The sequence below is a fragment of the Lepisosteus platostomus genome, chromosome 12 (genome assembly GCF_059453375.1).
Source record: "Lepisosteus platostomus isolate fLepPlt1 chromosome 12, fLepPlt1.hap1, whole genome shotgun sequence".
Classification (NCBI taxonomy): Eukaryota; Metazoa; Chordata; class Actinopteri; order Semionotiformes; family Lepisosteidae; genus Lepisosteus; species Lepisosteus platostomus.
The window spans coordinates 24,567,041-24,590,229 of record NC_142622.1 but is presented as its reverse complement, the minus strand read 5'-3'; the positions used below and the strand labels follow the sequence as shown (position 1 = coordinate 24,590,229).

The 23,189-nt window shown below is 38.2% G+C and overlaps 1 protein-coding gene across 1 annotated transcript in view; it reads right to left on the bottom strand.

Moving 5' to 3' along the window:
• LOC148651334 (ATP-binding cassette sub-family A member 13-like) overlaps positions 1-23,189 on the bottom strand; it is a 123,025-nt gene that overhangs the window by 68,454 nt on the left and 31,382 nt on the right. Inside the window, 3 exon segments of the mRNA XM_088602304.1 lie at positions 12,393-12,636; positions 15,897-15,999; positions 18,986-19,207. Coding sequence (XP_088458430.1) covers positions 12,393-12,636; positions 15,897-15,999; positions 18,986-19,207 — 569 coding nt within the window.

The following is a 23,189-nucleotide window of genomic DNA, read 5'->3' as shown; positions in this document are numbered from 1 at the left end:
CCTTGGAAAACTAAGGTTGCTGTTGGAAGAGGTGTTAGTGAGATCAGTAGGGACATTCATCCCACAATCTGTGTGGACCCAAAGCCCCAATATACAGTATGTAGTGATAGGGACACTATACTGTATACAGGTGCTGACTCTCCGTGGTCATTAAAAATCAAAGGGTGTTTCTAGAAAAGAAAAGGGATCTTACCCTGAAACCTTTCCCAATCATAGCCCACTAATAAGACAATTTATGAATTGGTCTCATCACTCTGTTTTCCTCCCCACTGAAAGCTGATGTATGGTTAACATACTGGCGCGCATTGGTTGCTGTCACATCATCCAGGTGAGTGGTACACATTAGTGTTGTCGAAGGGGAGTTCTCGTTACCTCCTCATTTGAGTAGAGTGTCCAGAGTAACGCTACTTACTTTAAATGTAAGGATTTTTTTTACTATTGTTCATTTTTTATTAGACTACTGTAAATACTCTATATGGTAATAAAAAATCAAATATTTCCATGATACCACAAAGGAAAATTTAGCTTAATTGATCAGATATCAAGTGGATCAAATGGTACTTGTAAGTCCTTTTGTCATACTGTCATACTCCACTCATTGTCACTTAAATTAGTGTTATGCATCTAATGTAAGACCATTTAAATTTAGAATGCAAAAAATCACTAGGACAGGTGAACTATTTTAATAAATCATACTTGATTTAGAGAGCTATAGCTACACCTCTTCATTAAATGTATACTATATAATAGTTTTGGTCATTTTATCATACTGCATTTGTCACGAACGTAAACCTCTTAATGATGCTCCAGCCCTTCCTTGTTCTGTACTGATCCCCTGCACCTGCCTCTGGTTCCTGCCCCCCGTGCTATAAAAGACAGACGTTCCTGCCAATCTGGGCTCAGCTTTGGAAGATGGATGCCTGGAAGCCCGCCTACCCACGAGTCCAGGAGCGACTTGACGGCATAGGTGTGGTCCCGTTATCCCCTTTTATTCCCCTAACCCTCCGCCAGATCCCGCTCCGGCTTTTAACTCTGTTTGTCTGTCAGGATGGATTACCTGGTCTTGGACATTTGCTACACTCTTGGATTTGCCTCGGACTCCCTTGGACTGTTTGCTTTGTCCACACCTCCCCCGAACACCAGTCCACCATGGACACACCCCCTGTTTTCCTTCCAGCCCCCTTTCATGCCTTTTCCCCGTGTTTTCTTCACTCCCCCCGGATTGTGTTGTCTGCATAGGGTCCTAAAAGAATGCTTTTTGCCCATGCCTGAAAAAGTATGCTCTTGCACATTTAAAACAGGTATTGACTGATTTCAACAATATAGCAAAGGTATATTTTTAGATTTGAAGTGAATTCCTGTTTCACAATCTTGACTTCTAGCATTTTCATTGTGACTGATTTACACATATACTGTACATACTGTATATTTGCAGTATATCTTTGTGAAATATGAATAGTGCATATTGTATTTTTGCCTACAAGTAATATTCAGTGACAACTAGAAAATATAGTACTTTTTTTGGATCCCACATAAACACAGTCAAACATGTATGCAAGTTTGCTAAAGACAAAATGCAGCTCCCCATTCCATCTACCATATTTACAATGTTTAACTATTACTTATTTATAAGATTGGATACTGAGAGGGGGGAAGGTATGGCTTACACAAAAACATCTCCAATGACAAAATAACATATATTAAGCAGTTTCATTTGACATAGTTTAGCAGTGTTATAAAAATTTGATTAACTTAGTCCTGAACCGTTATGTTTAATATAATATAAAGTTATATTTAAAAAAACATTTACTGTAGGTTGTCAAATAATGAATAGTTTTTTTAAGTAGGTTGAAGATACCATAGAGAGTTAACACATAATACACTATCAAAACTAATCTCAGAAAATATATCAAATCTGTCCTTTCCTTATTTTCACCCTCATTTACAGTACAACATCTGGGTTTCCTGATGTGACTGCAGTATATGTTGCATTGATTGTATTATTTTTTAATTGGAGTTATCTGACCTCTTGTTTTTACCTGCTCTTGGTTGTCCATACAACCACAGGACTCATGACTATATTCTTCAGCTCCATGGCTAAACCACTGACAGGATGAACTAGATCTCAAAAGAAAAAAAAAAGATTTTATTATATTCTGTAATATACAATACTGGTATTCTCTAATTTAATATTAACATTTTGTAAATTTGCAAGTATTTGCAAACTACTTTACAACAATAATCATCTTCCCTCTCAGATCATTCAACACATGCAGGTTTCATCTCTGAGTAGCCGTCACTTCATATAGTAAACTTTATTTTGTATAGCATTTTTAAAAGTAGCATCTCAAAGAGCTTTAGAAAAGGTGGAAAAAGAGAATACAGTTATAAGAACAGCAAATTACAGAATAAGCATATAAGATCACAAGTAGTGAGGTGCAGCAGAAGATACATTAGAAAATTGATGAAGTAAAGGCCTTCCTTAAAAGAAAGATTTTCAGTCTAGTTTTAAATGCAATCTGAATAGGTGACTCTGATATACTTGGGAATACAACTCCAGAGCTCTGAGATAGCAAAAGAATGCTCTGTCACACACTGAATGTAAACAAGTTTGGGGGTACATGAAGACCAGAGTCAGATGAATCAATGTTGTGAAGTGAGGAGTAGACAGATACTAAATCAGACAGGTAGGGATGTGCCAAGCCATGTAATGCCTTATAGGTGAGCATAATGATTTTAAAGTCAACACAAAACCAGATAGCAAGCCAATGCAAAGATTCCAAGATAAGGGTAATATAATCACTTGTACATGACCTGGTCAGGATTCTGGCTGCTGAATTCTGAACATACTGTATTGGAGTTTTTCGGTGTGGATTTAGATACCCCAGTGAGTAGGGCTTTGCAGTAATCAATTCTAGGAAAGACAAATGTGTTGACCAGCTTTTTTGCTACAGTCAAAGACAACACAGGGTGTAGTATGAGGATATTCCTGAGACAGAAGAATGATTTGTTTGTAATATTTATATTCTATAATTAAATATCAGCATTAAATTATTCAATTTTGATTGAAATTCAAGAACAGTGCTGAAGAAAGATGTGAAGACGGGGGTTTGAATTTAATCCTTTCTGTAGGGGGTTTAGACTTCTAAGTCACAAGCTGGGGTTTATGGCAGGAAAGGGGGTTAACTGATAAGGATTGCAGATGCAAGCTAGGAACCCCCCTGGGTGTAATGTTAAACGTCAGAAACAGAGAAGAAAACACTATATAACCCAAAAGTTTGTAACAGTACGTTGAACAATACTTCGGTTTTGTTGTTTCTTGCGGGAAACAAGACTTCGGCTTTATTGTTCCTTGCATGCAATAAACTCATCTGTTTTACTTCATCTCGGGATCAAGAACCTTATTTCTTCTGTTACAACAAATTTGGCATAGTCGGCGGATGCTCCAGAAGGCGCAGAACTTCCCATCGGCAGGAGAGACGGTCAGCGCGCACATAACTAAGAGGTAAGGACTCATCTTTTATTTAAAAAAGTCCCGACTCTCTCTGACCGATTGGGAAATCTCTGCTCCCTGCGAGAATCGCCCGAGATGACGGAGTAAACGTGAGTTTCTGAATTCCTCTGGCCCGGGGAAGGCACCGATGTATGTAATGGGTTGGTTGCTGTAAGCCCAGAATTTGGTCTGGCAGGGGTTCCGCGGTATTGTGTACAGGCGTTCGAAGCTGGTGTATGCCTTAATTGCGCGTGGAGTTTTGAACGGGTTTTGGACCCTTACCGTGAAGTTCAGGACTGGTGTGGGTCTTAATTGCACCCGGAGTTCTGAAGGTCAGAACTGGTTTGGGTTTTAATTGCACCCGGAGTTCTGAGGCTCAGAATCGGTGTGGGCCTTAATTGCGCCCGGGGTTCTAGAGCAAGTGGTGCATAAAATGCACGTAGTTCAGGACTGGTGTGGGTCTTAATTGCACCCGGAGTTCTGTGGCTCGGGATCGGTGTGGGCCTTAATTGCGCCCGGGGTTCTGGAGCTGAGTGGTGCATTAAATGCACGTATAATCCAGGATTGGTGTGGGCTTTAATTACGCCCGGGGTCCTGAGATTAGCTACGCCTTGATCGTGCACTGATTGGAGTGGCGTGGTTTCTGGCGTGGCGTGGTTTTTTTTTGTTTTAAAGAAAACAGGAGTAGAAGAGATATATGTATGTATGTTTTTGGTGTTTTCCTTGTTTGTGAAATACATATACACACGCACGACACTAACATAAACACACCTCATAATAAAAGAGCAAAGCATTAAGTAGCAGGATTTAAAGGACGTTGAGACCCGAGAATCGCCCTGATTGAGCTCAGTGCGTAAGTCCACCCCGGGGCAAAAGCAGCGATGCTGGCGTTCTGGGGATGGTGAATTACTGATCAAGAAAGGGGGTTTTCGAGGTCTCGTTTCTTACCTGTGAACAGTGCGGTGTAAGTCCTCTCTAAAGTCTCGGAGAGGCATTTAGATCTGGAGGTAACAGACGCCCTTAGCTGAATGAGTGCAGTAATGCACAGGTTTTTCCAAGTGAAAACATCCCCCTACTGAATGAGCTGTTACCTCACACACGACAAAAGTAAATCTTAAAGAAACCAAACATGTGTGCTAATTGGGTGTTTGAGAAAGTGGTGGAAGTATCTGATTACATATCGGAAAAGTGTAAATTGACTGAAAGGGAAGAGAAATATAGGAAGAAGCTGAGTCTGTCAGAAGGAGTTTGGGGCGAAGATGCCTGTAAAAAAGCGTATGAACATTGGAACAAAAACAAAGATTTAGCTGCAGCCCTGGTGATCGGCCGACACCTGAGGTGGCAGATTAGCATGAAGGAGAAATCAGAATGGGATAGAAAAGAGAAGGAGTTCACAGAAAAAATAAAAGCGTTAAATGAGAGGAAAGATAATTTATTCGTGGCAAAAGAGGTACTAGAAAAAAAACTAAAAGAGACAGTGCAGGAGAATGAGAAACTAAAGAAGGAATTAACTCCTGGTCACGCTGCACTGGTTAATGTGCTACAGCCGGCGACTAAGTTATATCCTGCTCTCCCACAGGGGAACAAACAGGCAGGAAACGAAAATAATTGGGATCAATTCCCTCAGTGGTCATATGGAGAAGGGGGGTCTGATTGGGATAACACTTGGTATGAGTGTGATAAAGACGGATCAGGGTCTCCCCTGTTAGAGGGAGGGCGCCCGCAGGTCTGTACTCTCACTCGAAGTGGGAAAGGACTTGATGTAGCAGGGGCTGGTGCCGTTGATGACAGCGCCACTCTAACTCCGTCTCGCACCCCGCCGAGGGGGTCCGTTCTCGCACCTACCTTCCCTGAACCCCCAATACGATCAAATCCAAAACCGGAGGATATTGACCGGTGGGCTAGAGAAGTACCGCACCCGAAATTAGAAATGCAGCGAACCTGGAATGTGCTTCAGGAATTAAAAGGATTCATGTAGAAGTAAAACAAGAATACAGCACATTGTATTACGAAGAGAAAAATATATTCTCGATGTGTATGTGTGTTTTATGAATTTGTGTGCCGGCATGTATGTGTGTAACTGTGAGTTTTGGTATACTAAATGACGGTGTGAGTGTGTTTAGCCAGCGGGACTGGCTAGAGACGTAACTAAAGAGACTTGACGAAAATCAACTTAAGGAGATTGGAAAATATAAGAGCGTCTGAAACGTATAAGTACAGTACAGGTGGACATAAAAGTAGTTAAACAGTTTTTGTATTATTATAAATTATTATAAATTGTAATTTATACAATTAGTTGCAATAATGGAAACAATTTGGTTTTATTCGAATGTCTCGAAACCAGACATGCTGAAACGCTGTAGGTTTAGAATCGAGACTGGGGAGAATAACGTCTTGTGAGAAAATCTGTTTACCTAACGATTAGATCATGTAAATCCCTTGTAGCCTCCCTAAGTCTGTCCCAGTCCAGTGGATAAAAATGTACTGTTAATGGAGTGTTGGTTTCTCTGTTAGGGGATACTGGAGCACTACTGTCCTGCTTGTTTCACTCCTCTGTTCAACAGTGTACTATAGAGCAATGTATATGGGAAGATGGCAGGAGGCCACAGGAGTATTGGGACAGCAAGTTTTACTTGCCGAGTACCAGATTTTAATGGGTGGTTTTATCCCAGATCTATTGGGTTGGAATATTATGCATTACAAAGAATGACTATGCAGAACAGGGTATCACGTGGCTTCAACTGGCTGTGATCACTCAGTATGTTGATGGTATTCTGAGTGCTTCCCCTGACGAGGAAACCCACAAGTCTGAGTTGCTTCAGCTTTAGAGTGTCTAATAGAAGCAGTTATGATAAGGCCCTTTTGTGTCTAGCATTGTGAAATTTTAACAGGGCCTGGGTGCAATGTTTTTTACAGGGTGAGCACAACTCTTAACAGATCTGCTTAAGGGGGGAGTGCAGTACAAGGACAAGATTGCCTTGGTTCCCGCAGCAAAAGCCGCCTTTAATAATTTGAAACAAGTTCTCTTACAGGTGCTGAGACTGGGGTTTCCTCAGATGGATCAACCATTCCTTTGTATTATTGCAAGTTGCTGACAGAGGCCACCCAAGGAGCCCGCGAGCAGGTCCTGGAGGCGTGGGGACCACCACCTGAAGGAGGGCACAACCTCATCCCAGGAGAGTGGGTGTGGATCAGGAAATTTCCTTCACAGGTTCTCCAGCCCAGGTGGGACGGACCCTACCAGATCCTGTTGACAACCGAGTCTGCGGTTCGAGTGGAAGGAAAAGATCGCTGGATCCACGCGTCACACTGCCGACGAGCTTCATCCCCAGACCCAGAATGAAATCATTTCTGTCAATAATGATAATTGTTGCTGTAGAACTATGTTCCGCAGGGATTAATGATCATCTCTCCCACAAAGGAGAACATGGAATTAATTCCTTTTTAGGCCTCTCCTATCTGACAGCTAAGAAAACCAACCAAAGTGCCTGCTGGGTGTGTGCCGCATTACCCAAATATGTACAGGGAGGACTTCCTATGGGGGCCATTCCTTGGCGTCTCGAGGAAGTCATAGGCATGATCATTTGGAGGGATAATTTAGGAGATTTTAATATGACAAACTATGGGGGTTGCCATAACACGACTTTAACCTGCACAACATTACAATATCTACAGGAGCGAGGCTTAGAGCCCACGAGTTTCACAGGCTCTTACGCTCCTAAATATAACAGAAGCCATACACCACCATACCTGACTCTAAATAAGGAACGTGAGGGAAACATATGTTTTCAGCACACTAATGGTCTGCACTTGGTTGGATGGAGTCGTTGCAACCTTACCATCGCTGCAAATATATCCACCTCTACCTTCCAAATTCCAGGATGGGATCGGCACACCCCACAATTCGGTAAGTTTCTTATTTTCAGAGGCATGGGGAGCGCCAAACGGAACATATTTCATTTGTGGAAAACGAGCCTACCCATGGTTGCCAGCCCAGTGGTCTGGCTCATGTTTTTTAGGATATGTGGTTCCTCATATCCGTGTTCAAACCCACACCCCCTTCGGACCTAACCACAGACCACAAAGAAAATTGGCTGATTGGGAATATTATTTAGGTATAATATTTCCACAAGCCGGCATGAACTTTCTGAGTCGAGAGTTAATTCAAATGGCCTCGACTTTAGAAGAATTAGCAAATTCTACCTCATCTAGTCTGAAGGCTGTTAATGATGAGATGGTAGCCCTCAGAACAGTGGCCATGCAGAACCGACTAGCTTTAGATTATGTACTGGCGGCCCAAGGAGGAACTTGTGCAGTAATTGGCACTGAATGCTGCACATATATTCCTGATAATTCTGAGCACATCTCAGATCTGGCCCAACACATTTACAATGAGGGACAGAAATATCAGGACTATTATACTGAAAATTGGGGAATTGGGTCTTGGGTAAAGTCTGTGTTTGGGGCCTGGGGTGGAACCTTTTTATAGTGTTTATCTGTAGGAGTAGTATTGTTTATATGTATAATTGTAATCATCACATTCACAAAAACATGTATCACATCTTGCTATAACCGTGGAACGTACAATGACATGGCAATACATACCTGTTCGCCAAGAAAGGAAAGATCTGCCCTGACATTGTATGTATAAAAATAGGCTACACTGACGTATGCCATATTTTATAAGGGGGGAATGAAGAAAGATGTGAAGACGGGGGTTTGAATTTAATCCTTTCTGTAGGGGGCTTAGACTTCTAAGTCACAAGCTGGGGTTTATGGCAGGAAAGGGGGTTAACTGATAAGGATTGCAGATGCAAGCTAGGAACCCCCCTGGGTGTAATGTTAAACTGACCATTTGCCCAGAACATCGTAAACTGGCCAAATACCATGAACCCCCCTCTTTACCATCAGACCGAGTGACGTCAGAAACGGAGAAGAAAACACTATATAACCCAAAAGTTTGTAACAGTACGTTGAACAATACTTCGGTTTTGTTGTTTCTTGCGGGAAACAAGACTTCGGCATTATTGTTCCTTGCATGCAATAAACTCATCTGTTTTACTTCATCTCGGGATCAAGAACCTTATTTCTTCTGTTACAACAGTGCCATTCACAGATAGGGATACTACATTGGCTTTACGTATATGATGGGAGGTGCACAGTAGTAAAACTTCAGTCTTTTTGCAGTTTAAGCAATTTTTTGAGTCTTCCAGGTTTTTATATCAGATATGCAATTAAAACGTAGAAACAGCTATTTCAGTGTCAGGTTTAGTAGGGACATATATTGGAGTGTTATAAGCATAAAATGATAATTCAGACCATGTGCTTTTAATTTCTGATCAACTGGGAACATGTAAATGCTAAATAGCAGTGGGCCCAGTATCATGGGGACCACCAGATTTAACGAAGCCATCTTCAGAACTAAAATCCCCAAGAGAAACAAAGTGTCGTTGATCAGTAAGATAAGAGTTGAACCATTTAAGGAGGATTTTAGAAACTCTAAAAATAGTCGCAGGGTGGGAGAGTAAACATATTTGCAATAAGTCGATTGCTAAATTGTATTTAACAACATGTTCTTAAATTTTCACAAAAAAAAGATAAGTTAGATATAGGATCAAAACGGTTACGCTGTTCATAGCCAATTTTTTTTAAGATCAGGTGGACCAGAAGCCATTTTAAAGGCTGTCGGTACCACTTCAGTGATCAAGGACTCAATTATTATGTTGAGGAAAGGAGGGCAGAGGGCTGGAAAACTGGATTGAAATAAAACAAAAGGATTGGGATCTAGTAGATAGGTGGTGGGTTTCATATGCTATACCAACTTGCTTACAGTAGGCATGCAGTGTCAAGTTGAGAGAAACAAGAAAGAGAAAAAACAGGCATCCAGGAAGGAGGTGTAGTAGTGGAAAGTGTGGCACAGAGAATATGGTACTGCATATTGTTCATCTTGGTTGTTGCAAAATGGAAAGAAGCAGGAAATGAAGTGGCTTTAGCAATCAATTGGTGGTGGTGATTGATTTTTGTACACTATCAAGTACTCCTTCAAAGACGGAAGATGTACATTCAAGCCAGAAAGACGGCACCTGCATTCTAGTTTGTGGGAGACTGCCTTCATTGAGGACAACTGGTAAATATACTGAACCATGGGGCACAACTAGCATAAGAGATAGATAAAACTGTAAGAGGAGCTAAGGTTTCAAGAGTAGTTAAAAGTCAAAAGCTATTAATCATTTGCACCTTAGCTCCTCTTACAGTTTTATCTATCTCTTATGCTAGTTGTGCCCAGAGTATCATCCAGAGTATCAGAAATGGGCAAGCAAGACGATGAAGAGAGAGCAGAATCAGCAAACCTGTTCTGATCAGCTGATCATTAGTTCGGAAAACTTACAGAATGTGATGAGTATGAGACATGGAATTCTAGACCAAAGATAACACTCAAGTGACCAGAAAGACTCAAGTTCAAGACAAGTGTGAAAAAAAAATTACACATTTACAATGTCTAAATCCAAGATGTGAACAACTTTTTATGGGTTAGATAGAGACCATGCTGTTTGATACCAAAGCATTGCAACAAAACTAGAACATCCTTGGCTACATTTTTTGCTTGTTATTAAATAAAGTCATAACTAGTTCTTCTCAGGCTAAGTATCATACTGAAACAAAATATAACTCAACTTGTTGTCAATTAAGTTACTGTTATGCACTGATATAAGACAATTTAAATTTAGAATGCAAGCTTAATAAACATGGACTAGGACAGATTTACTAGTTTTATTAAAACATAATTTACTGTATCTACAGAACTGTAGTTACACCCCTTCAATAGCTGTATACTATATAGTAGTTTTATTAATATTACATAGTTTTGTTTATGTAAAAGACTAGTAAAATTAGCCTTGTAGCTTTGCTTGTTTATTTCTTTGTCACCAGGATATTGCAGGAATAGCTCAGGTATTATTTTACTTGAGGACTACAAAAGAGTAAACATAATTAGATAACACTAACATACTGTAGCATAGTATTTCTGAGAGGTCTGCTTTCATGAGGTGGTAAAATGTGTACAGTAACATGTTGCATACTTGTCGCAGTTAGAAGACATTGTCTAAAAACTAACCTTTCTGTTGTCTGGTTATCACACAGATTTACTCCTCCAAAATGATACAGAAGTGCATCTGTTAAGTTGTCTGGCACAAAATCATCAGAGCTGAAGTAGAAATAAACAATTACATACTGAAAAAATGTGATACTGTGTGAAAGATACTATATTTGCAAAATTCATTAACAGAATTTAAGAAATTACAGTGAAAGGTTGAGGCTTCACAGATAATCTGTTCAATAACTTCAACACAGAATAATTTTAGAAACCTGGATGATATGGTATGGGAATGGTAAGGTACAATTCAGTAATTTTTAAACAGGACCCATGATGACCCCTCTGTGTCTGGTCAACCAAGAGGCTGCTACAATGGCAATGGTGGATTGCTGAGCAGTGATTTCAGGGGAAGAAGACTTGTAAGTACAGTATAGTGACGTTGTAATGGGTGATTGGTGGGAAACAAGGTCTTCCTTAAACTTTCATTAATAACTTTAGCAGATTCTGACAAACCCTCTGCAGTTAACATGTTTTCATGTTTATTTTTAGGGCTTATCTGTCTGATTGCAATAAAAAAGTTGTTGGTGCTGCATTATTAAGTTCTGGTACGGCTCGCTTCTGGCCTAAATTTGATACTATTTACATGGAACATTTGAACACTATGATTAGCCCCAAGGCAGTGGGTTGAATCCCCAAATTAAAGCTACTCCTCATATTTATCAATGTGAAATCTTTAAATATTATATAGTTTTATTTCAGTTATTTTTAAAATAAATATTTATATTCATCAATTTAATGTAAAATGAGTGGGGAAGACTTTTGTTGGTGAGTAGTGAATGATGTGGACAAGCAATGTGCCCATAGGCATATCTGAACAGCTCAACTGTCTTCAGTACTTTTATTTTCAATGCGCCTTTTAAAAGCCTTTATTTTAAAATCTTTTATGAAATATTACATACTGTATATGTTTTTCCATATTTAGATTTTTAGCCAATTATTATTTATTTATTAAACCACATAGTGTACATTGTTAAAGCATCTTAAAGTGGGATCTGTTACTTTTGGATAAATTCTTGATGCACATGTAGTAAGTCTGTGTGAAGGGCAATGAATGTTTGGTATTAAGGTAATTAACCATATTCTAAAATATAATTCATACTGTTCAACAGTATTATCATTAAAACACTTAGACAAAGACATCCCAATTTCTTCTTTAAAGTCTAAAGCTGTGAAAAACTATTTGAGTTCCCTGTGTTTTTAATCCATATTTGTCAGTTTGTCACAGCTAGAAATCAATCAATAGACCTGTGGGGCATGTCTAATGTGATAAATCTTGTGAGGTATTCAATGATAATATGAAACTTGAATTATATAAAATAAATACAGGGTAATACAGTACGTACTGCATATTGATTGAAAGCCAATCCTGGAAATATTAAGTTTTGATGATTATGTATTTCTTGGTTCCTAGTACGTCAAAAGTGTCAACCTTTATCTGTTCATTTTTATATTACTCTCCTGAAGTTTTTATAATTTTCTGTGTGGCTCTTTTTGTGCTAATAATGAACTTTAAAAGCTATGCTTTCTGGGGTTTTATCCAACCTTGTCCTTATTTACTGCAATTTATAAGCTATTTAATATCTGCAATAACTGCCTCTAGACTCTGAGAACTCATGACCCTTACCAGGAATAACTGGCTGTCTGTTAATGGATGGAAAAAGGAACCCCCAAATCTTGTTACAAACCTCCTGTGTATACACACAGAGAAAATATCTCAGGAGATTGTTGTGTGCTAAATTGGCATACCTGAAGAACCATCCTTCAGAGCTGTTGTACATCTGGGGAGTCAGCCTGAGTGCTGGGTAATGAATAACCAGTGGTTTCACGGTGAACAGAGCCATTGCCATGGTGACAAAAAGAACTGGCAGCAGGAGGTGAACTACGCCTCCCTTCCAGTCTCTCCGGCAGTGATAAAAGCGCTTGATCAACAGAGCAGCAAGCTGTCTGAGACATAACCCAGCTCCTGTGTCCCTAATGAGCCATGTCAGATCTGTCAAACATTAAAACAAACGTCACTGTAATTAATTACGCTTCTTACAATACTATGCAGTTTAATAATTGATCTACACCTAGATTATATTTTCCAGAAACCTTGTAGCAAAATTGAAAGCAAACTAAATGTTTAAAAGCTGATTATGTTATGCAGTGTGAAGAAATCAAAATTAAAAGTATGACCTATGGCTTTTAAACTGTCTGAAGTCCTTTATTATCAATTATAAATGTTTAAATGGGGGGAAAAACTTGAATATATCTAAAATTTAATACAGTAAATCTTACAAGTGATAGTTCTTGCTGGTCCAAAAGTACTTCACCAAGTCACAGTCACAAGAAGTACCATTGCTAAAAACATGCCTAGGAATTTGCATACTGTATAAACTGATAGGGAAATCATTATCTGTTGAAAATTGAAACTATGTTATGAATTCTGCTGTGTGTGCCTGCATCATGATCCTTCCCTACTCAAAGTGCATTCAAAAATCATTCAAAAGTGTGATAAAAGGATGTAAAAAAGAAGTGTCATGATTGACCATATAAATTATTTAAAGCATTCAGCTTGGTGTTTTAAATGTATTTCAGATCAGTGTCAGATCCAGTTCAGATCAGTTGCCTGACTAAGACATACATTTTGACTGCAGATATCATGAAATTCATGTTTTGCTTTTTTGTTGTTTTTCTAACTACAGGTACAGCAAACACAACTGATGAAGCAAATGGAGTAAGATTTTAGATGCTGTTGTGGTAAGGTGTCTATGAGGGGACTGTTTATAGGTGAACTGCAACTAAAAGCCTAGGTGATGTTTAGTTAATTATAAAATTGGTGAAGGATTTAGAGGGCAGATTCTCACATGGGTATGACTGATATGCATTGAAATAATAATAAATGGAATGAGATATAAATGGCTTCACAGTATTAGTTGAGGAATTAGTAGTCTTGAGAGGATGTGCTATAGGGTTTTATTTAACTATCTGCAATAAAGCCTCCTGCACTGTCCAGTATCTCCCATTGTGGATTTGTATACAGTACGTTCTAGTCATACCACCACGAAATAGAAGACACAACGTTCTACCTCCAGTAGTACCTGCCTAAATCAAGCTGTCCCAAAGTATGCAGAAAGGCAAGAATAAACTGATAAAGGATGTCATCGTAAGCCAGCAACAATTTTGAAAGAGCTTTAATGTCCGAGATGGGAAAAAATGTTGGTTAGTAAACTATGTCCTGGTCAATCCACTAAACTGCCCAATATGCCATTGTAGCACTAAAGCATTTAAGTGATACTGCAAACAAGCAGCCAAAGATTTTGAGATCAGAAGAGACAAAATTGGACCTTTCTGGTATATTGGAAATCTATATTGGATCTACAGTAGTGCAAAACCGATGTAGCACACCACTCAATCATCATCCCTACAGGGAAGGAAAAATGGATGGGGTAAACTACAGGCAAAAGCAATAATCCAAAGCATAAGACCAAACCTACAATGGGGTTGTTTTTTTTTTAATGTATGTTCTTTAATCCTTCCATCCATTTTCTATCCACTTTATTCAATACAGGATCATGGGGAGATGGAGCCTGTACCAGCAAGCAACAGGCGCAAAGCAGGATACACCCAGGATGAGAAGCCAATCTATTGCAGAGCACACATAGACACAAACAGACACACATTTATACCAGGACCAATTTTTTAAAGAAGAGTATTCTACTAGTACAGTATGTCTTTTGACTGTATGAGGCAACGGGAACACCTGGCAGAAACTCATGTGAACACAGGGAGAACATGGGCGGAGCAGTGGCACTGTGGTGAAGGATCTGTGCCTGAGGCTGGAAGGTTGCTGGTTCAAGTCCTGCAGCTGGCAGAGGAATCCTACTCTGTTGGAACCATGAGCAAGGCCCTTAACTCCAGCTGCTCCAGGGGTGCTGTATAAATGGCTGACCCTGTGCTCTGAGTTCAAGCTTCTCTCTCCCTGTCTATGTGCTTCATAGAGAGCAAGCTGGGGTATGTGAAAAGATGAATTCCTAATGCAAGAAATTGTATATGGCTAACAAAGTGATCTTATCTTATCATACAGTACAAACAATTGAATTGGTAGAATCATTGATTGATCTTACAGGGGACTTGGCTCTCAAGCACATGTTTGCAGAGAGCCTACTGCCTGACTTTTGGATCTCTGTGCACGGTGAATACCAAGACCAGAGTAACATGTTCTTGAAAAAATTATCCTATACGCATCAACCTATCATTGTGAGTCTGGCTTTTCAGCGTTAACTTAGAGCAAATACAGAGCCCATCTCAGGGACTAACATGATTTGCGTCTTTACCTCAACCAACAAATCCCCTACTAGAAGTTCTCTCTTCTTCTATGCAAGCGCAACCATCTCATTAAGTGAGTAATTTTTTTCCACTATCATTTTATTTTTCATATGATTGACAATGTGCTTTTTCTGCCTGGGGCGTCGCACATTTTGTGGCTCGTCCAAAGGGGTTGCACTTCCAAAAATGTGGAGAGCTGCTGACCTAATGCACCACCTATCAATCATCTTTGGCCGGTGAATCATACAGCTGAATTACACCGAAGTGGGCCGCAACACCTCTAACGCAGCTACTGTATGAGTTCTTATGCATGTTCTGAGTGGCTGCATCTGTAATTTAAAATACAGACTTCATTGCCAGCAAATGTACTTTTTGACAGTTTGCCAGTGGAGAGTGTAAATGATGCATGTGTTTTTTCTTTTTTTTCATAAGATATTATCTCTCAGGTTTGCAGAGTGATAATATTTTCAGTTTTGAAAATCACTCAAACTTGTATTAAACCAAACTGCATATACAGTAAGCTAATTTATATATCCAGATAAGTTACATTACATTTTGAGATAAGTACAGTATTTGCGAGATGGGGCACACACTGAACCTCCAAAGCAAATTTAGGATTGATCATTAATGTTACCAAAACTACACAATTTTACAAGTATTCTGAAAGTACAATTGTAATTTGATTATTACCATTACCATTTCAGAAATTTCTCATTTTGAATTATTCATTGACATTCATATTTATTAGGGGAAAAATACACTTGCCTAGAGACTAAGGAAAAGAAAACATTTGTTTTTAATTGCAGTGGAAGCAATGTTAAAATACAGTCTGCTGCTTAAGGAGACAAGTGTCAAATAACATCTTTAGGCTACTGGCATAAAAACTCAATTATGGCTATAGCCAAACTGCAAATGTAAATCTTTATAAGTTACAGTAGTTACCATCATTATTAATTGTTGTGACACTGCCGACAGTAAAAGCTTCTGCGTCTGGTGAGTAAGTGCAGTCTTTTACGTCTGTGTCCTGGAGAAGACTCAAAAATGCCTGTGGATAAAAGGACATACAGTATATGTAAAATATACCCTTGTAAAATTAGTTTTTGGTTGTATCCCATACAATATAGAAGTTACAAAATGTAATGGATGATATGATTACCCATCATTTTCGGTACTAACAAAGTATTGTAACGCCCTCGCCTGGTGGTAGTACCGCTGGGCATGCTGGGAGTGGTAGCCGGGGAGAGTCTGAGGGTCAGCACGATGACCAGCGGCTGACCCTACCTGTGTAAATAATGTCCTAGTAGTTCTAGTGCCCTGTGTAGTCTTATAAAAGTATAGCGTGTTGTTAAGTAATTACCACCCTAAAGATGTGTACGTGTTTCGTCAGTCTCATCATGTGCGTGTATATCCTGTGTTTGGTTTTGTGTGGTTGTTAATGAATAAAGCTAGCTTGGTTTGTTAATCGCGTCTCCACTGGTCCTTTGTCCTGAAAAGAACCTGTAAACGCTACAGTATTAAATGGTTGACATAAAATGTAAATATAACCATTGTTCATCTTAATTAAATGTGGTATAGTATATATTCTGAAAAATGATTTTTGGAACCAATAGCTTTTGTTTCCTATTAATTGTCTCTCAATATATTTTTAATCATTTTGAAATGTGCCTCTATGGAAATAGAAATTAACACGCATTTTCTAAAGTTAATTTTTATCAAAGACATTTACAAATAGAAGTGTCCATTGTCAAGATAATCAAATGTATCTTAGTATTAAATGTTCCATAGGTGCAATGATGTGAAAATATGATAAACTTTTAGAAAACTTAAACTTAAAGCATTTGTCTATATCTTCTCATATGCTTTTGTGCTCTGTAGTTTTTATTTGTTTGTGTATTTAAATTAATAATTCATATTTTAATGTTTTGGAAGAATTGAAAACATTTTTTTAAAGATTAAGTTTTGCAGTTAGAATCCTGGATATAGTGTAAATGGATAAACAGTAGTGTAACATCTTAGATAAGAAAAGTGCAGGAGTACAAAGATTCTGTAATGATGCTTTTACAACAAAATGTAATTTCACAGATTTTCACAAGAAACCTTTTGGGAGATAAGGACTCTTCTCAATTATTACCAAATGAATTATTCAGTTTCTAGATATCACATTTCTTAATATACTCATGGTAAGCATGCCTGCTAGCACTTTTAAAACGGCAAAACCCCTCTGGTGAATGAGCATTTGATTGAGTAATGCTGTAAAATAATGATAGTGGGAAAAATGGCCTACTGTATATTAATGCCTGAACAATGCAGACATTGGAACAGTCTGTGGAACATTAGTCTCACAGAAACAAATGTCCATTATTTTATACCTGAGACAGTTTTTATTAGAGGTTAACCCAACATTATGTTCACATCAAGGCATCTTATAAAATATTAACAGCAAATGTTGACTAGGAAGTACTAGAAATCTCTTTTTGGTGAAAGGATTTACACATACCAGCATTAAATGATTTAATGAAATTAAAAAAGTTTGATTTCCAATGTTTAAGGGGGCAGAAGTATAACTTAAATTATTGCCTAGAGAAAAACAAGAAGAAGAGCTTTGAAATACAATTGAAATAAAGAAAATGAAATCTTTAAAAGGCCCTGAGATCCTGACCATATTGTTCTGAGCATTTTTAATTTCTCCTTGCTTTTTGTAACTACTAGCACCTGATAACTATGAAAACTAAGCAATGTCTTGAAACAGAAAGTAGTTTGTGAAATAAACGATTTCCTCATATGAGGACACTGGGTTTATTTTCATATAAGGACAGCGGGGTAACATTTTAAAATTACCTTACTGCAAATCACAAGAAGGTGACCAGTGTGCATCACACTGTCATTTTCAGTGTAAGAACCTTGCAGTGCAAACAAAAACTGTCAGCATGCAAAACTACAATCAGTATGCAAAGTTAGAAACTTCCAATGCAAATAAAAAATGATGTTATCATTCAAAACTGCAATCAGTATGAAAAAAGTTAGAAACTTTCAGTGCAAACAAAACTGATGTCATCATTCAAAACAATAGTTCTACAGTCGGTCCCTAAAAAGTCTTGCCTAATAACTAGTGCGAAACAGTTGTGTTCACTTTCTCAATTTGAAGAATCTGTTACTAGTGATAAGGTAATTGTAATGGAAGCCAGTCCTGACTCCCGTGAAGTGCATAGTTTAGGACCCTATGAAGACGGTATAATCCAGAAGAGACTGGAGAAGGACAATAGTGAAAACACGGTGAGGAGTGGACAGGATGATGAACAGAAGGCGGTGCCGACAGTGATCCAGGTACAGGGGGGGAGCGTAAGCAAATGATTCCAAATGAGGGAAGTCCAAATGGAAAACTAGGGTGCAGTCTAGGGTCCAGGTGCCGGGAGATCCATCCAAGACAAACAGTTAAAACCAGGAACGTGATAAGGGACAGGAACAGGAACAGGAACAAGGAAGTTACAAATAGGTTAACGAGGCTCCGAGCCCAGAACTCAGCTATTCAGGACGCCGTTCTGAAGCCTATGCCCTCAAGCTGCGGGCATGGGGTGACATGATGGTAGGCAGGCCTTCGGGTGCCATCTTCCAATGCACAGCACTGAGCTTTGGAGGCACGGGGTTTAAATAATAAACGGGGAACAAGGGACAGGTGAATGTAATAATGAAACTAAAATACAAAAGGGTTGGAGGGCCCTCTAGAAGAGGGATGGTGATCGTGACATTAATGGCAGGAATTTGTAAAGCATTGGACCAGAACATTCTAATTTGTGGATATGGCACACATGACATCAAAATAGGTGCACCGAAAAAATGATAAATCTCAGCAACTGTAGTGTTGAGACATGTGCCAGTGGTAGCCAGTGACATAGCATTTATACAATAAGAAATGAGTTTCATCAACCAATGTTCTGTTCAACATAGTCCAGTGGCTGCCAATCAAGTCAATCAACAGAGGTGTCATCTCCAGCCAGGAAATGAACTAAGTCAGGAGTGAACGCACTGCATACCCAACATTCACCACGCCTGCGGGCATGCCCACTGGGTCTCGGCTCATTGTCACTGTCATCACTGTTCTGATGTTCAGGTTCTGGTGAATCCGGTGGAGAGTAATCATCAGTTGAATTGTCATAATCACCTGGCTCAACATCTTCACCATCTGACAAATCCTCTACATCTGAGTTATCACCTATGATTGCATTCAGCAACTTTTCGGCTAATGACTGCTCAATCTAAGACCCTGAAAACACGTTAAAATCAGTGTAAACTAATTTTATCACAGGCAATATAATATAAAATAAAAATAAACACATGCTGGATGCTGGACAGTGTGTGGAGCGCGATTCAAAACATGGCATGCCCACTTTTTGCTTCTTTAAATGAAGCTTAAATTTAAACTTGTACTGTATTTTCATATGGATTGAAGTAAACTGTTACTGTTTTCTTTACCTGAAAACCTTTTGAGTTACAATAAAACCTATATAATATCACAAAGTTTTATTGTCTGCTGTTTAGAATTCTAAATACAGTATAATCAGAAATATAATATACTGTACAAATATGCTATAACAGTTTCAATGTGTTTACAACAAAAGTGGTAATACTGTTGCCAGTGGAAGGAAATATTAATATGATGGAAAATGCCAAAGTTAAAAGTATTTGCCAATAATGCTTAAGACACTGGAATTTGAACCGGAATCTGAATATACCATACAGCTGGTAAAGGAACAATCCTAGTTTAAAAAATTAAAGCATAATTCTTCAGTGACACTGACACATTAAGAAGTCCTTAAATCATAGTGACTATTATTTCTAATGTGCCATATATGTGCCAAGTCAACATGGAACATTAAAACTCATGCACTATTGATTTTATTTAATGAGTGGCTTATACTGTATATGGCAAATGCAGTCAAATAAATGCTTAGTGTCAATAACTAAATGTAAGAAACATATTTTTTGCAAATATACTCGTATTATGTAAACTGTTAAATAATAATCCTGGGGTAAAAAAAAAAAAAACTGTACCTTTGTTGTATTAAGTATATACCATGGCAGGCAACATAAAAAAGAAAATCAATCACAGTGTGATACACAGTGGTATATTTGCACATTCAATTCAGCCAACAGAGTGGACCATGTTTTCATGCATTCATAAATGAGCCTTGAATCAAACTGTAATGTTGCCAGCATTCCATTAACACAGGGGTGTTAACCTCCCAATGTTCCCAAAGGGCATGGTATCCTTTGTGTTTTGTTCTGACCTCGGTTACATAGTGGGTCTAATTATTTAATAAACAGCATACTGTAAGTGTAGTACTTGAAACAATGGGTCTATAATAAGTCACTTTTACTGAAGTGTTTTGAGTAATCAAATGTAAAATACAGTATCTTAGGTAGCATTCTGTATTTGTCTAAGAAAATTATTAAGTTCATTATTTTATTGATTACTAAAGTTGGAAGAAAAACACCAGATATTAAGCCCACCAAGAAGTGAGCGTGACACAACTTTATTAACACATTCCTGGGCTATGAAGTTCTGAAACCTCCAAGAACACAATGAGACTAATTGCTTAAGGCTATGCCAAATATCTTCTTCTGCAGCACATATAGCTTAATTGTGCAGTCAGGGAACTCTTAGGGAACTGTTGTATTTGTTAAATCAGAAAGGATTTTACTAACAACACAGCACTTAGAAGTATACTACCACAGCTACAAACCGATAATTGGAGGTGAAGCTGATGCAGCTGCTTCTGAGTGGCTCAACCAGTAATGGTACCCACTCAGCGTGCAGTTTTAGACTTGTGATTCATATGGAGATGATTAAAGACTGATTAATATCAATAGCCAAATGTCAGTCTTCTCGGCTTTTGTCAAATCTGTAACATGCACTTAGGGATAAATACTGGAACTAGTTTCTTATTCTAAGCTATTATAACATAGCAGCAGCCATCTTACTTCTATGTGATGTATTCTGCACTTTATGACTATGACTTTCATATGCTTAGAATTAAGTGTTCAGACAGTTTTTAATAATCATCTTTCTGTTGCTATGAACATGGAGCAGGAAAAGCTCAAGTGAGTCATTTTCTTAGGAATGCTAATAAGAAGGGTACCCAATAAGAAGGATGCACTGGGATATTTACATAAACTTGGACATCATGTATAGGGTCGATTTTGACATCCCCAGTAATTAACTTTCTATGTTTGAGCTCTTTGTATACAATTAAAGAATGAGATACATTTGGACATAGGGCCTTGGTTATGGGTCACAGTCAATTACCCACTGTCAGGGCTAGGACAATCCATCAATATAGAATCTACTGGGTGATGATGAACACTGCACTTGATAAAATGACCAATCACAGTCTGATTTTTTTACTTAAAAGTGTTGCACAACAATTGACAATTGCTCTCTCTCAAAGGACCTCAGCTATAGGTAACTGATAGTAACTGATGGTAACTCAGAGAGAGACCTACATAGAACAGAATTAGGCCTAACACTTTCTCTGCAAAAAGAGAAGTCTTATGAAGAGCTCTTTCACTTGTTCTCTTGCTATCTGTGTGCAGTTTGTATGTTGTCCCTGTGTTCGCATGGGTTTCTTCCAGGTTTCCTCCCGCAACCCAAGGAACATATTGTACATGGTATGTCAATTGGCTTCTATGAAAATTGGTCCTGGTGTGAGTGTGTGCGTGATTATGTCTGTGTGTGCCCTGTGGTGAACTGACTTTCTGTCCAGAGGGTATTCTGTTTTACACCCATTGCTTTTTGGGATAGGCTCTAGATCCCCTGCGACCTTGTATCAGATAAAGCGGTTAGAAAATGGATGGACGGACATCTTTACCGTATGTTCATTAGTTCTAGTAAATTTCATCTCTAGACAAGTGTTATTAGAAAGTAGCTACTGTACATTTTAGTAATACTATACCTCAGATTCAGCAAATGTGATTTGATATTTAAAAATATAGCTGCAAGCAGAGCTTGTCAGTGCCCAAACTGATGTATTTCTTTGTTGTTACAACAAAAGAGATTAAGGGTCATTTTTATAATAGAACGTTAGGGCTTCCTACAGTATATGGGCTCCATTATAACAGTGATCATATGAGCATGTTGTAAAGAGATTTTGTATGTGCCCTTTAAGAAAGGTTGGTGGTCATAGAAAAGGTAGTTTTTGCAAGAGCACATACTATAAGGATTTGGAACTACTGTATATAGTTTATTTTTAAGAATACCAGGTCAAAGGTCTTGTAAGGCTACCAAATTATGTAGCCATTCAGCTGTGGAATATAATATATACAGGATATGTTATTATTCATGAACCCACAACACTCTGAGATAGATAAGTGTCACAACACCTGGAAATCTATACATATTAAGCACACCTGACATTTGGTTAAAAGTGAACATGTTTTCTAAACAGCAATTTGTTTTGAATAGTGTAGGATAGGGATAGTCTAGAATGTCTTAGTCTAAATACAGTACACCAAATTTTCATTACCATTAGTCAAACATATCAATGTTTCTTGTATAGGTTATTAGAAAAAAATCATGGACACTATTTAAAGCTGTACACCACATTAAAAATTACAAGATTTAAACATGGAAAAAAAAACAACACAATTGGGAAAAATACAGGTACATTGGGAAAACATAATGTGATTAAGTAGTGCGACATACAGTATCAGCTTCATTCAGTGTAGGTCTCTGTCGGGTTCTGTGCCACCATGATATAGTGCAATAAATATCGATTTATTTGGCATAACACAGCCCACCAAGTTTCAGACTACAATGTTCAGCGAATAATTTTCTCAGAATAAAATTCCTCAGATTTTGTCTAACTATGTGGCATGCCAAAATTTCCCAAAAATGTCTTGGCTGGCTCTCTAATAATGATGATAAATATAATTACTTGGAAAACACACCAGCACTGTTCCAGTTATATTTCTTATACGGGAAGTATTAACTAATGCTTTAGTAACCACAATGAATTATTGCATCATCCCGTTCACATTGCTGGTCAATTATATTATCTCGGCTTGGGCTTGGAAAATACTGTAATTTGTGCCATTTGTTTTCAATGAATTATAAAGTGCAAAACAAACATTCATTGTTAGAACTAACATTTGCATTAAACAAACAGCACAGCAGTTTGTTCAGCATCACTATTTAAAAAAGCTTTCTCTCATTTATTTATAATTAACAATGCATACACT